The sequence below is a fragment of the Prosopis cineraria genome, unplaced genomic scaffold, assembly GCF_029017545.1.
Source record: "Prosopis cineraria cultivar Desert tree isolate PC_DT_omini unplaced genomic scaffold, ASM2901754v1 PC13, whole genome shotgun sequence".
Taxonomy (NCBI): domain Eukaryota; kingdom Viridiplantae; phylum Streptophyta; class Magnoliopsida; order Fabales; family Fabaceae; genus Prosopis; species Prosopis cineraria.
The window spans coordinates 20,317,010-20,333,114 of NW_026555344.1; the positions used below are offsets into that span (position 1 = coordinate 20,317,010).

The following is a 16,105-nucleotide window of genomic DNA, read 5'->3' on the forward strand; positions in this document are numbered from 1 at the left end:
TCCTCCATGATAGACCGAGAAGACTACCCGCACGCGAAGAGGATTACTTGGTCTAAGCAGTGGTATGGTGGGCCCTGTTCCATGTGACTAGAAGTCTTAGTCTGAGTGTAGAGATTACTCCATTAGGTAGAACCAATAATGCATTGCTTGAGCATAATGATATTGATGAAAATGAATTTCTATATATGCATATGATATTGCTTTGATTGAAACACATGCTTTTTATCACTTGTTTATGATTTTGTTTACTAACCGATAATTACGGTTATCTTTGAGTTACTTGAATGTATGTCTCACTCCATTACTTTTAAACACATGTGAAGAGAGCACGAGAAGGCTGAAAAAGGAATCGAGAAAAGAGTAGCCTTACTTAGTAATGGTATGACTACCATTTGTATAAATGAATGTATAGTGAGTTGTGATAGTAGAGTTGCCAATAAAGATGTATAAGTGATTGTGTATTAAATTGTATTGAAAACTTGCTTATACATACATACATATATATATATATATATATGATGTTACATCTCATTAAGGGTTCCCTAGTGAGAAGGTATGTGGGTAGGCTTAGATGCTGATCAAGTAAGTGTAAATTGTTTTGTAATTTGTTTCCCTTATGTGTTGAATGTAAATTGATTGTGAATTTGTATATGTGTGGGAACTTGACACGAATGGTGAGGCAAAGCCCTATTTAGAAGAGTCAAGTATATTGTGATTTTTGACTATATGATGAAGTAGAACCCAATATATAAGAGTTGAAGGGTTGAAAGTAAAACAAGTCTAGTTGTATATATATATGAATATGTGTTATATATGTTGTGCCTCATATAAGTCCACATGTGTGTAATGTGGTGTTGAGAGGTCAATTTGAGTGAATGACTTGATATATGTGGTTAGAAGTGTCAATTAGGTGTATGTGGTTCTTTTAAACTTGGTTCAAGGCCTGAAGTTGTCTAATGGGACAAGGAATGGGAATTGAGTGCTTAAGGTGAAAGTTTTTAAAAGAAAAGTGATTTTTTGCACCCATGTGTCTAATTTTAGATCGAACCGTTAGATCGAATCCAAACTTGTTCCATTAGATAATAAATGTCATAAGCTTTGTGTAAGCGCTTAAATAACTCTAATTGGACATTGGATGTGGAAATGGAGTGCGGTGGAATTTCATCTTTTAAGCTGTCATATGACAGCATATTTTGTTGTCATATGCGCTGCAGGTCACAATGTGCCTGCCACGGCGCATGGCATAAACAAAAATAGAGCATGTTACTCTTCACCATATGCCACGGTGCATGTGGTACAAGTCACAGCTCATGGCTCTTTTTTATGGTAGAGAATGTTGTATTTTGTTAAGTCGTATGATTGAGTTTATGCTTTCGCTAGCCCTTTTATTTGAATATATATTTTAAGAATTCAGGATCCCATGATTTTAAAAACAAATATAGGGTTATTACTTTGATATTATTGTGTTTGTGCTTATTGATTGGGTAATTAGGAATGGTAAAGTTCAGATTAAATTGGAACTTTACAAAATTGGACCCAAATGACAGCTTTTTGCTATTATGAGTGCATGTGCCATTGCCACAATGTATGGTACAGAGTGTTAAACCTTAGTTTTGATGATTACAAAATAAGATAATTTTGTGTTTTACAGGTTTAATAATTAAGAAATGATGGATTATAAGGGAATTAGTTATCTTTGATTTGAGTTTGTAACTCTCGTGCCTTATTCCTTTATATTTCTTTATTCCCAAATATGTGTCTTATTCTCAAATAGCCAAGAAACATGTAAGTTTTTTCTGTATCTATTCATATTATGTTTCTCTTTAAAGATTAAGTATTTGACTTGATCTTAATTCCTTAAGTACCTTTTGTATTATTTGAAAGGTGTCTCAAGTGAACTTATAATCAAATATCCAAAATTTGAGAGCCTTTGTCTTTTTTTAGTATAATGGTCCTTATTATGGAATAGCTTATTCCTGAGTGAATTTCTTTATTCCCAAGTATCAACTCTCTTGTCTATTCAAAAATAGCTTATTTAGGAATAAATATCTTTATTCAAGAATGATGTTCTATTCTGCAAAGCTGTCTCACATTGCATCTTTTTAAAGTCTCTTATTTAGGAATATCTTATTTGGAAATAGCTCTCCTTATTTCTAAACAAATATTTTCAAATCAATGCCTATGTAACTCTATTTTGATATATTGTCTTACTTCAAAATAAGCCTTGTCTTCCTCTCGTATCATTTTCTTCTCTATTTCAAAATAAGCCTCTCTTGTTTCAAAAAATGCCTAACTCACGATGCTCTTTTCTCTCGTCCAAAACAGAGGTTATTCGAAACTCTCTCTATTCTTTTAAATTTCTTCTTCTGAGAGTAATATATGTTGTATGACTTATCTAGATTCATTCTAAACACATTCTTGAGTTAATTTGAGCTTAGTTCGATCTTATTTAGAAAATACTTATTCCCAAATAGCTTTGGTTTTCTAAAAGAGCCTCTCACTTACCTTGTCAAAACATTTAATGAAAAGAGCCATTATTTTTCCTTACTTACTGTGAGAGAGAAAGCTTCACCGAAAAGTACTATTTCATTGCCTTAGTTCGGAGATTGCTTAAACAACTCAAAAGAAAGATGATGATGACTCTAACAGCTATATTCATGAGTGTAACGGATTTCTTATAGAATCTAACTATAAATACAAGCATTTATGAAGATGGTGGGAGATACAATCGAACATGAACAAACTCAAGCCATTCATATTTATTGTTTACCACCCTTCTAAGTTTATATTTATTATGAGTAAGCTTTATTGATTATAGATCAACTCTAAGTGAGAGTATTTGATAGTAGTTATTTGTTGTTGAATATACTCTGTTCGTGTCTGCTTTTCCTCATCATAACAGAGCATGTTAAACGTAAGGAATTTAAGTAGGTTATATTACTATCTTCGTAAGGAAGAGTGATTCAGACTTTAGTTTATGTAACCTCCTAAGGTTAAACCATAAATAACTCCAAATCATAGTAATTTAGGGTTTAACCCTCAAAGGATTACCAAGTTGTAAGGTTTTATAAAAGGAATTTTTTGAAATTCTTTTAAAAGAATCCCAATCTTAATAATTCAAGTCTTAAACATGATTTAATAAGCCCAAATTAGAGTTTTGAAAACAAAGCGAAAGCTTGAAAATCAATTGGAATCTAAAAAATGATTTTTAAAACTTAGAAACAAATTTTGCATAGAAAATGACACGTGCACTATGATATGTTTTCTTTGTGCCATGCACCGCGGCATGAGGCGCCATGCACCGTGGTGCATTGCACGAAATTTGACATATCAGTGTTGTCATTTAACAACACAGGAAGCGAACTTCCAACGCATCCTAAATCTCCATCCAACGTCCAATTCAAGTAGTTTTAGCGTCTACACGGAGCTCTTTCCTAGCTTGAGCTAATAGCATCGGTTTCACACCCAAACTCATTTTCTATAAAAAGTTGGACACCAAAACCCATTTTGACTACTTTTTCACAAAATCTTACAAATGTGTGGTCCCAACTCAACCACACATGTCAATAGCTTACACCAACCATACGATCACACTTAATGGATTCTTGTAGACTCATGCAACAAACCACACACAATTAAAAATGCTTATCTCATAAAATCATCACTTAACCCCAATTTTCACAAAACATTAAGGAGGAGGAAAAGTTGCACAAAATCAATTATTTCATTCTAAATTTCTCAAAATACAAATATTTCTACTTGTACAAGTATTTTGACCCTATTTGCGGGTTCACTACCAAAACTCACTAACCCAAGGCACAAAATACACTAGTTATACACAAAATCATAGAAGTAATGCATAAATCATGTCAATTAATCCTAGTTGGCAATTACATTAATAAATACACATGTAACTAAAAAGTGAGGCATATAGAGGATTACTCCACAAATCATAAGCCTCTTATGTTTTCCCCGACTCGGATTCGATGAGCTAGCTCCTGAAAATATTGAGAATTGAGGGTTATACTCAGTAACCAAGTTTCACTTAACCCATACAGTTGCATATTAATTGTAAATAGATGAAATCAGGAAAACAAACATATATATCACATAACACTAGGCCACGGTTCATAAAACTAATAACCATGTGACCGAGCTTGCCACAGAACACTATATCATGTTATTTCACAAAAACATAACCCAAGGTCGTAAAAATAACAACCATGCGCCCTCAACACATGCCAAACTACAAAACTAACAACCATGCGGCTGGATTTATATGTATGATCATATGCCAACCTTATATCCTCCTGTTACCTCCGACATAAAATCGGTGGCTATTTCATGGCTACATCCTTTCACGGACTAACCCATCCTTCTACTTGTGAGGAGCTACCAAGTCAGAGTTAACTCACTCACTTATGTAATCCAGTTTCCCTCAATACTAATAACCATAGAGTGTCGTACCTATAATCTAGCCTCCTCATGAACCGGTGGAGACTAGTTAGGTTCGAATTTCTTATAGAACAAGTAGGACAGTCACAAAACAATTATGGGACAAGAGCTACCTCCCAATTCCAACGATCGGTGCCAAGGCTAGTTCCCGATTCCAAAGGTCACTGCCAATATCACGTGGATTTCAACTAATTTACTCCTTTCCCTAGGCGAACTCTTGCCAATGATCATGTTATGCACATGTTTCACATAATATGCATTTTCACAATCAATTCATAACACATGAACTCACATAATTCAATACTCCACAATTTAACACATAATATATTATAATTTTTCACCCATAGTAATAAATCATAATCAATTTTGCAAAACATCAACAGTGACAAAATTAAGGTTTTCTTTCCTAAAAACCGTTTCACAAATCAAGTACTTTGCCAATATGCATCGTCAATTTAACTCATAAATCACATTTTACAAATACAATTAACATTCAACTATAAAGATTATGTTTTTCCCAGTTACCTTAAACCTTTACGAGGTCAAAGGTTTACCCCTCACTATACCAATTTTCTAAAGCTTCAACAAGCTTGAATGATGCCAAAACGGATCTCTCTACATCCAACCCACGTGAACATCACCATTGTCTAAAGTATTTCAAACTAACATGCATTGATTCTATTAGAAGGAGCTACAACCACTTAAACATGAGATCTTGAATTTGAATATGTGCATATGTAAAAAATACTTTAAGAAAACTTATCTCAATTGAACCTGACAATACTCAAATTTAACTCATTCATATAGTCATATAAAAAAATGTACATTTCAAATAAATACAAGTCTTTGTATGTTCATGATATGTTCTTATAATGACAACTATTGTATAGTATTAATTAACTAGACTTAAATCCCATGGAATTTATCTAAGACAATTGAGTGATCACTCGACATGTAAAAAAATTTAATTTCAAAAGAAGATTATAATTGTCTATTCCTTATTTTCACTTACAAAATGGATGGTTTTTAGATGAGTCAGTTGAATGGTTGGATGAGACCTATAAATGTATAATTCAAAAGATTGATTAACTAATTAATGTAATCACTAATGTAATCTTATTAAATCGCGTTACAGAAAAATAATATTGGTTAAAATATATTTTTGAGATATGGAATTAATGCACTTGTAGATTTTCAATGTCATTCTCTTTTTTTGAGAGGATAAAATCACTTTTAAATTTCTAGAATTAAATCCCGTGTCTTGCACAAAGTTGTTGATATAATTAGTTGACATTTCAACATTTTAAATTTTGAAAGTTAATTACAAAAGTCAATTTATTAGATTTCCTGATGAAGCTCACGGAATTAATCCCATGCCCGAATGTTGGTCGAATATCAGGTGGGAGTATCAGCAGACTGGTCAACTGGAGCACGTAAACACACTATCTCAATCAATAATTAATAATTGTATTAATCCACATCCCAGCTGCACATTTCATTAGGTTCACTAATTAAATTACAGTTTTAAAGCCAAAAAAAAAAAATGATTAATGACACGCAGACATGGGCACAAACCTTTGCATGGGTATCACTCCCCCAAGGACTAAATTCCTCTCTCTTTTCCTCCTGATCAAACTATTTACACGTTTCCTTATCTCTTCTTTATCATTGTTAAGGCCATCCTCAGCACAGCCACTGTCTTCTTACCCTTGTGCCCTCTAGTCTTTCCCAGAAATCTATGAATCCTAACCTGCAACACATTGAAACAATTATAACAGATATCTTAACTTGCAATATAAGTAGAACTGTTGAGACAGGGTGTACTCCTTTTCTGAAATGAATTGCTTGCTTACTAATTGTATTTCCCGCTGAAACAGCTCCAGTCACAGGGTCCATTGATAGCACTGAAGATGGGAACTCTTAACTTTAAGGATCTCCAAAACAAAATGGTTGAAAATCATGAACATGTTTTTCTCATCTATGAGAACATGTTTTAATGTTTGAAATGTGTAGAAAACAAAATATTAAACATGAAGGGTGCAGAAAATATCATTCACTGAAAGTTAGAGTCTTGTCCCCTAAATTTTTATTGACAGAAGTCAAGTAAATATTTTGCACATAATATCTATTTTTACCTCCCTAATGGTGTCGGCACCAAAATCTTTCCTCCAACTTTGCCTTTTCAATACCAAATTTCCTTGCTTTTAAGAACCTATACAGTGAAAAGATAGTGGATAAAAGACAATTATATAACCAATATCATCAAATTAATTTCAACACCACTATATATAAATTAACAATGAACTATATTACTGCATTTAAAGAATTTCCATCAGTTGGAGCAAGAATTTCCCTGAAAGTTTCCACCTATGTACATTGCTGCATTTATCGTTTTGCCCACCAAACTCACTGAATTAAAAAAAAAAAAAAAAAAAAGAACCACACAACACTGACCCTTCCTTGAGTTTCTAGATCAATTAAAGGATGAAGAAAAATAAGGACCTGAACATAATAAAAATGAGAAACTGACCTCAACAGATGCCTCGAGGTCAGCTTCAACTATGCCGTAAAGTCAGAGATAAATTAAAGAACCAATCAAATTCATTTAATCCGTGCCTATCTTATGCACCTAGAACCCGAGAATCCAAGACGGCAGGAGAAATAGTACAACCCCGAACCGCAATCTCAAGCAGAAGAACAGCCATCAAGAAGCTAATGAAAATTTTCAAATTTAAACCAATGAGACTATTCACGGACAAATAGAGGAAACGAATTTGATTGGGGAAGGGGTGGAATATACAAACCTTGCAAGTTCCATCAAAGCAAGCAGTAATAATAGCAGCACTGTAAAACAATGGAGATATGACGATGAGCAGGGAGGACAAGATGAGCAGGGGAAAAAAGTAATGGAAAAGAAATTATGGAAGATGAAGTCAAAATTATGAATATAAAAAACCAATATAGAAAATAAATATGCAATAATGGGAATCTCTCACCCATTACCAACCCAGTGGCAACGATGAGAATGGAGAACAAAAACCGCTAATCAAAAGAGGATGGAGCAGGCATCTATGGCCAGGCTCAATATTCGATGAAGAGAAGGATGTCTGGTGAGAAGTCAAAGGAAGAGGGCTTGTCTTCCCCACCTGTCAATGCCATAAATGTAGACGACAGTGGCTGGAAGAAAGAAAGGGGTAGTGATGGACTAGTTGAGTTGGCATCTGCACTTTCTCCGCTCCAGATTCTTCCATGAGATCGAGAATGTGGGGTCTTCTATGCTTACTTGAAGACCATTAATTTAAAATTTGAAACTGAAAAGTGCATGGGGAATCGGATGGGATGATGGCCATAATGGAGATGACAATGAAAGTTATTGCTAGCAAGAAAATTGGAAACTTTGATTTGAAATTTGAAAAACGAAGAGGGAACGAATGAAAAATGATATAAATATAATAAAACCCACCAATAAAAATTCAGAATTTGCCACCCACCAAAGATATCAACCAATGAGGAGGGAGAATTAAACTAAAGCCAAAGTTAATGGACCAATGATAGAAAAACAAATTGACCAATCAGAATGCTTTTCCATGAGATTGGTATATGTAGAGTTGATATAAAAAACTCCAACAAGTACTATTTAATCATAAACAGTACGGCTTATTTTTAAATCCCCGTGCAATGAACAGGACTCACTAGCTTCTGTTGAGAACAAATACGCAGTATCAAATGAAAAATAGCAAGATATCTGCTCAAATTATACAGGCACGCCCTCATTGTGAAATAAACTTTACCTCCTGCATAACATGTCTCAGATAACTAGTTGACTTCAGTCTGCATCTTTTTACATTTTTGAAATCTTGTTTGCAAAAATTGGAACTCCATCTCCGTCAATTTCAATTATTATAAAAAACAAAAAAAAAACACCTAGGGCAAATTGAGCCATATCCAAACCTAGTGTTACCTGATCTACCTTTCAATTCCATAGGCAAAGGAAGCAACAACTATATTTCGAGCGTTTGATCTAAACATCAGATTGCACACAACCTCTGTTGGTGGATAACAGCTAAAATTCTTAATAACTTCATAGAAATTTCCATGAAAATAAAGAAACAATCAAAACAAGAGAATGCCTTTAATTGTTTCTAAAGATTTCTGAACTCTTTATATCGGAACCTTTCTTGAAATGGGCAAACCAAAAGATTTCCATCCACACTCATCAGCACAGAAAAAATACAGCAGTGGATCATAATTTAAAACCATCAAATAAATGAGGCCAGAGATGCATTCACAAAGAGCAGCAGTTTACCGGCGGGAAAAAAAGCTATGGAGAGAGAGAGAGAGAGAGAGAGAGAGAGAATTGAAGAGTAAATCCTTATGCCACTCTTTTATAAGGGATACTCATTTGCAGAAATACTGCGATCACCATCAATCAAATATATAAAATAAAATAAAATTAACATTTATATTCATAATTTGGAAACATAAAAAAAAATAAATCGATAAAGTATTCATGGTCAAGCAGTGTGCAAAGCAAATTGATTCTCCACAAGGATATTAATAGAGAGAGAAAATTGAAGACAGCTTCCATGTCCAAAGTTAATTTAAAACCAAGTTAGCATTTGCTTGCAACAATTTTCTAGAATTAATTGTTTGTGAACGCCAATCATAAACATTCACCGTTAAATATAATACCAGGAAAATGACATGTGTCGTCATCATGTGTAGAAGAGGAATGCTACCAATCTGGTTCAATTCAACCTAACTTGAGCCGATCATGATTATAATCATAGTGATGGTTGCATTTGAAATTGGCCTGTGCAATTGTATTGGGATGGTTTTGAAGGGAAAATAGTTTGAGAGATTACATGTTGCAGTCAAATTTCATTCCTAACAAATGTCTCCAAAGGAAAGGGGCAATTAAAAGATGCATCACATGATTTTAGATGACTCAGAATAAATCATAAATTAAGACCGCTGCATCCAATGTAATCAATTTGTTTCAAGAATACATGACATCCTTACCAAAGTTGTGTGGATTATTTTGCATCTTTAACAGAAGAACTGATCAATCACTCTAATTGATACCCCTTACAATAAAAAAACTCTAGTATCAATTGCCGGACGAAACCCATTTCTGAGCATTTCTTCAAACCACAGCTTAGCCTCTTCCTTCCTCCCATGCTTTAAGAAAGCACGTAACATGATGTTATAAGTGAACTGATTAGGACAATGACCCTTATGACACATCCGATCAAACAACTCACAAACATGGTCAATCTCACTCCAGCTAGCTCTTTGCAACAACAGATTGTAGGTGTATCTGTCAAGTGGAAAGCACTTCTCTATCAGTTCTTCCAAGTTCTCTGAATGGAGGTTTACTCTAAGACGACCAGAAAATACACCAATTATGAGGCTAAGCATTGAGCTGCCAGAAAACTCCTCCTCTCTGACTCCTCTCAAACGAACACAAATATCATAGATTTCTGGTGCTCGCAAAGAATGCCGTAGAAGTTCATTACCCATAGAAGAGGTTAAGCAACGTCCCATTTTCTCATAGTCATTAACAAGATTTATAGCTTCAGAATATCTTTTCTCCCGGCAAAGACTCTGAACAAGATTTTCATAGCAACCAACACTTGGAGTCAATTTATCAATCATCATTTCTGACAATAACTTAAGTGCCATGTCTGTTCTCTTGAACCTGCAGAGACCAATAATAAGGTTATTATATAATCTTCTATTCTGGACACCATGTCTCCTCAAATCATTAAACAAATTTAAAGCGTCCAACATTCTATCACTTCTTAAATAAGTCCGCAACATAAGCATGTAAGAATCCAAATTCAGACTAATGCCATATCTTTGCTTAAGCTTTAGTACTTCCATGACCAGCTCAGGCTTCTTGGCCACAGCAGCTTCATCACTAAAAAGTCTACAAATCTCTTTTAGCTTTCCACAACCAGCCAATGTTTCTAATAAACTAAGAAAATAAGTGTTTGGATTATCCCCTTTAAGTAAAGAACGGAGAACAACTGTATATACTGCATCTGATGGGACAAAACCCTTCTGTCGCATTTCAACAAGAAGCCGAGCAGCAATATCTCCCCTATTTGACTTAGAGAAACCGGTAATCAATCTAATGTAAGCCTTTTGAGTAGCTATGTTGTTCATTTGTCCATGTATTAAATAGCCATCTTGTAAACGGCCTACCTGGCATAGAGCCGATATCAACTTGTTATATGTAGAAGCACTAGGCAAAAAATTCCTCTCCAAGGCAAGAATTAGCAACTCCTCCATCTCATCAACCTTAGACTCTCTAAATAATGCATTGGCAACTACATAAAAGGTTTTTCTATTAAGAAAATAACCTTCATCAACTAATTTTTTGAAAATACCATATGCTTCGTCAACACTCCCAGCCCCACATAAGGCACAAATCAAACGGTTGTAAGCCCATAGACTTGGAGAGAGTCCAAACTGACATCTTGAATTGTACAATTCAAGTGCAACATCTACCATTCCTGCTTTACAAAAGAAGCACAAAACAATATTCATGGTAATCATATCCGGGGTAATGTGATTGTCCTTCATTTCCATTAACAAATCATACACATCATGGAGTTGGTTCTTCTTCAAGAGCCTGCTTATTAAAATGTTATATTGGAACAAGCCAGGAATATAACCCTCTGAAGATTGCTTATCTTGGAAAAATGCCAAAGCCTCATCCAATCTTCCAGCCCGAACAAGATGACATATCCACTCACCAATAGCAGTCTCATTCGAAACCAAACCTGAGTTCCCAAATTCCTGAATCAATTTTTCAGCCCGTTCAAACATATTATTCTCATACAGTGTACCAAGAAGAACCCTCACCTCAGGCCCAAGCAAAACTTTCCCACTATGCATCAGTGAATTAAGATATTCTTCTGCCTCATATAACCGCATCCGCAGACAGTAGTATTTCATTACTAAGGAATGTGTAATCTGATTCTCGTGACCTCGCAATCGAATCTCTTCCAAAATAGTTTCAAACCCACCATAAGAATTATTCTCTGCTAAGGAGTTCAACAAGACGTGATATCCAAAACTATTCAGGTCCAGTCCTTGGAACCGCATTCTACCAAATAGATTAAGGGCTCTATCTGGCTTTCGAGCAACTGCATAACCTATAATCAAAGTATCATAAAATCTTGCTCTCTGATGGAGCCTTTGCTTCTCATGCGTCTCAAGGAATTCAAACATCACTGACATGAGCTTAGCCTTCGAGAGAATCTTAAAAATGGCAGTATAGGTGGCACGGGTATGGAAGAACCCAGGTTGACGTCCAGCCCAATCAAAGAACTTGAGGCAAGACAAAACGTCCCTACCATAGGCAAGAACCTCCAAGACAAAGCTTTCCGTCAGTGGAAGACCCAACTGTTTAAGAGCCAAGTCAGTGGCATGAAGTGTTAAATCACCACTGTCTTCTTCATTACCCCGAGCATTCAGGATTTCATAGATTCTAGCCAGTACCTCATTGTTCCCGCTCTTGAACCAATTCTTGAAGGAACCCGCAATGTCCACTGGTCGATTCTTGATATTATTGTAGAATGGTCCAAAATTGCATGGACTCTCAAAACCAGAAAAAGGAGAAGAATAAGAGCAAGTACAACAAAGAGAAGTAGTAATGGAAGCAGATAAAGGGTGACAGAGTGTGAGGATTGAGGAGAGAAGAGTTCGTGATCTGGTCACATCTTTCAGGGGTATTAGCATCATGTTTCTGAGCATTGAAGTTGGGAATTCACAGTTATCAATCGAAGAAGGAAGAAAGAAGAAGCAAAGGAACCAGCTTCTCCGATTTCACTTGTTGAGGATCAAACAGGAACCATAGACAGAGTTGGAGAAGAAGCCAAGGTGCACTTTGGAACAGCTAGGTCACTGCATCAGCCTCCCGAACTAATCTTGAGGAAGACACCACTTGCATAGAGATCATATCTATCTCAACTCTCTTTTTTGTTGGCTTCACACATCTTTTTTTGCTTGTTTAAAAAGAAAATCAATAGCAGAGCAAAATCTGCACTTCCACCACGGCTATTTCAGTATAAATCATATGCAACACTAATAATAAACAGCATAAAACTATTAAAAAGTTCAAACATAACACAACTTGCAAACATATTTCTAAGATGATAACCTTCCCTCAAATTACTTTTGCACAAATACAAAGACACCCACAAAAGGAAAAGAATAAGAACAACAACATCTTACAAAAAAGATGTTTCAAGGAAAAGAATAAGACTGCACAAATACCCTAATAATTAAAATAAGTTTGATATATACCCATGTGCGTGTGGTGTCTCAATCAACAAGAGATGCCAATTATATTTATACAAACACCCTTCACAAGTAAGCAAAAGATGCGGCCTTAGGATGCAACCCCAGTGTTTGATTCTCAAGTGCCTAGAAGCCTAAAATTTGATAGAACTATCCCTTTGACCACTAAAGGGCACAAGATCATGCAGGATTTTATAGGTAAAAAGTTAGTGACCCATACCAACTTATGTCAACCACATAGAAGCTTAGAAAGAAAAGGAAAAAAAAAATGATTCAAACCATGACCTTTATCTGAAAGTTCAAAAGCAGAGAACATGTTCTTATTTTTGAAGACCTTATTTTGGACACCGTCATAATGCAAACAATAATCAGAATTTTTTTGAGAAAGGAAACTTTAACAAAAGAGGCAATATATTGCCAATATATCTCCAAGCATATAAAAAGCTTTAAACATGCATAAATCACCAAGGCAAAACAAACACTCTTCATGTACAAAATAAACCCAGTGAGCAGCCCGTTACAACAACATATAGGCATATATACAAAATCCGTCACAGCATTAACAAAACCTACTAGCAGAATGTACTATCTGAACCTTCGCTAAGACAGCCATCAACCTCATGGGCGAAGAGAGCAATTTTTTTTCAGTTAAACTATATGTCTATGGTTCAGTTTCGTACGTCCTAAAACTTATCCAAAATCTAGAAGTAGAATATGGAAGCTATCTAGAAATCAAAATCTAATATTAAATTAAACCCAAAATTAGCTTCAAACCTTTTAACAGAGATGTGCGCCTTCAATCAGTCCTCTCTCCTTTGAATATCCGGTCTACCTCTTCAGCTGCGTGCTCTGCTTCTGTAAATGTCGAATCGCTCTCCTCTAGCCCTCAATGTCTAATCGCCTCTCCCTCCTAATGCCTCAATCGCGCAACATCCTCTACTCTTATTCTTTGTTCTCTCTTTCGAACTCAGATCTCTTTCCCTCTCCAAACTCGGGTCTCTCTTCAAACTTGACCTCTCTTCAACTCTCCCTGAATCTGTCTTGAGTTCTCACCGTTCAGAACCCCCATCAAAATGCTTTGTTGTTCTTATATAGGCAGAAGGGGGTTGGATATTCGAAAATCATCATGACTCACCGCCCTTCGTTTCCCCAATCTTACACGCTTCCGCATCACTGCCTTCCTTTTTATTTTTCTTCCTGAATCGCCGGCTACAGGAGGCTTCTTTATTGCTCTATTTGCCTGACTTTGCTGGACTTCATCAAGTTTCACCTGCTTGCCGCACCTGCTCCCCTCTCCTGCGTGCGACTCATCTCTCTCCGCGTGCCAGCGGCTATTTTTCGCGCTGAGGAAAATCTAAGGGCAGATTTCTCTGCTTCTTACAGTTTCTTTTTTCCCCCCAGCTTTTAAGTGCTTCTCCTGCCTGAGAAAGCATTTTTTGAAAAAATAAATATTTAAAATATAAATTTTTTAATCTTTTAAAATATAATCATTGTCTTTTTTTTAAATATTTTTATTAATAAATAATTTCATATTTATTATATAATATTAATTATAAATATAAAAAAATAGAGTTAGCTTAAAAGAAAGTAATTACTTTATTAGGGGTGAGATTCGATTAAAAATGTTTTATATATTTGAATGGAGAGAGTATTATTTATGAATTATTTTGAAAATTATATTAGAGAAAGAATTTTTTTTTGAATTGAAAATATTTTTTAAGAGAAATAATCAGATTTATAGGAATTTAAGTTAATTCCTATGATTTTCAGATTTTTGAGATAATTTGGGAGATTTTCAAAAGATTTAATCAAGATTTTCTCATCCCTTTTCAAAATTAATTTTAAATAGAGATTACTTTATTTATCTCCTTTATTATCTTTTTTTGAAAATAATCCTTAAAAAGGATCAAAATTTATTTTTTATTTATTATACATTTTTTCAAAATATAATTCTTAAAAAGTATTACTATTTCTTTTTGAAAATTAACTTGTAAAAAAATAATTAAATTTTAATTTTATATTTTTTGATTTTTTGTATAAAAAAATGAAAACAATGACATTTAAAAATAAAGGTTATTAAAGGACCAAACAAATATTTTTGTATTTTTATTTATTCCTGTTAAATGTATGAATAGAATATGGTGTTCGCAGTCCTATTAGATTGCAAATTCACTTCCAACTCTCACTTATGCATGAAGAAACTAGCAAGAACAAGCGAGCAAGCAAGAAGACAACCTTGCACCCTTTCAAATTTATGATAAACATTTGAGGAGGCTTGTTAAAGAAAAGTTTTATATAAGATGTACTTCATGTAATCAAAATCATGGTTCAATCTAATTGCGAAATGCATATAGAGAAAACTAGAAAATAAAACCAGGCGACAAAGTCAAACCTCTTCAATTGCAAAGGGTGATGGTAGGTCACAAGAAGGTGAAGAAGAACAAGATGTAGACATAAAGACAGTTGGCAATAGGGCTACACAAAGGGCGGACCAACTATAACTTTGGCCTAACCTGAGGTCTAGATTAGGTTAGACAACCCATGGTCTGATCTAGTCTTGGTATAACCTGAAGCAAAACAAGACCAAATTGGTCTAATGGGACTAGAAGATTGGTTCTAATCTCTCTAGTATTTCACTTTGTTTTTTAGGAAAATGATAATTAAGAACCCTCTAAGGACATTAATCCCAATTAGGGACCCTAAAATATAGAAATCCTAATTCAAGAACATGATCCTTAATTAGGATAAAAAATAATGTCAATTGTCAAAAATGCCCCTGAGAGGAAAAAAAAGAAATATGCCCGCCCACACAGAGCCCTATTTGTGCTTTGTTTCAGCGTCTCCCTCAGCTGTCGCTTCTCATCGTGGTTTGTCCATAGTCATTATCATTCATCGGGTTCTCCATATTAGCTTGAGGGTTGTGCAGTCGCCAGTAAGAGGTCCTCCAGTGTTTCCTATTTCTGTCATGTTCTCAGCTTGGTGTGTGTCTAGTTCATAGTGCATCCTCTGTGTTCCTATCTCTTATCTTCTTCCTTGGTTGGTGCCTCTCTCTCTCTCTCTCTTCCTATCCCTATGTTCTTTTGCTGGCTGAGCTCAGCTACTGGCAATCACCTGGCCAGCTTTATTGCTCCACTTGATTCCCATTATTTTGCTATAAATTTGTAATATTGTTTTAATACTAGAGGATAACGAGTCCATTTTTTAATATTACTCTCCCCTACGCTATTACAAACCACTACAAACTGGGATGCATGCAAATAAATGAAATGAGCTTTATATTCTCCCTTTTTTGAATATTACTCTCCCTTACGGTATTACAAAACACTGTAGAGGATCC

The 16,105-nt window shown here is 34.9% G+C and overlaps 1 protein-coding gene across 22 annotated transcripts; it reads right to left on the minus strand.

The window, feature by feature from the left end:
* Positions 1-5,902: 5,902 nt before the first annotated feature.
* On the minus strand, positions 5,903-14,143 carry LOC129290390 (pentatricopeptide repeat-containing protein At1g71210, mitochondrial). Of its 22 annotated transcripts, none has more exons than XR_008588360.1 (6): positions 13,543-14,143; positions 9,478-12,508; positions 7,260-7,299; positions 6,591-6,667; positions 6,309-6,359; positions 5,903-6,205 (listed from the first exon to the last, which is right to left on the minus strand). XR_008588360.1 is itself a non-coding variant. In XM_054927147.1 (2 exons), the coding sequence occupies exon 2, from the start codon at positions 12,220-12,222 to the stop codon at positions 9,544-9,546; it is 2,679 nt and encodes an 892-aa protein (XP_054783122.1). In that variant the 5' UTR covers positions 12,223-12,508; positions 13,543-14,143; the 3' UTR covers positions 5,903-9,543. The 22 variants fall into 22 exon arrangements, 1 of the variants encoding a protein (XP_054783122.1); XR_008588358.1 differs by having other exon boundaries at positions 6,309-6,379; XR_008588361.1 differs by lacking the exon at positions 7,260-7,299.
* Positions 14,144-16,105: the final 1,962 nt, after the last annotated feature.

Excerpts from the sequence above, each read along its gene's own strand:
- LOC129290390 (XM_054927147.1), bottom strand. The coding sequence starts at position 12,222 with ATGCTCAGAAACATGATGCTAATACCCCTGAAAGATGTGACCAGATCA.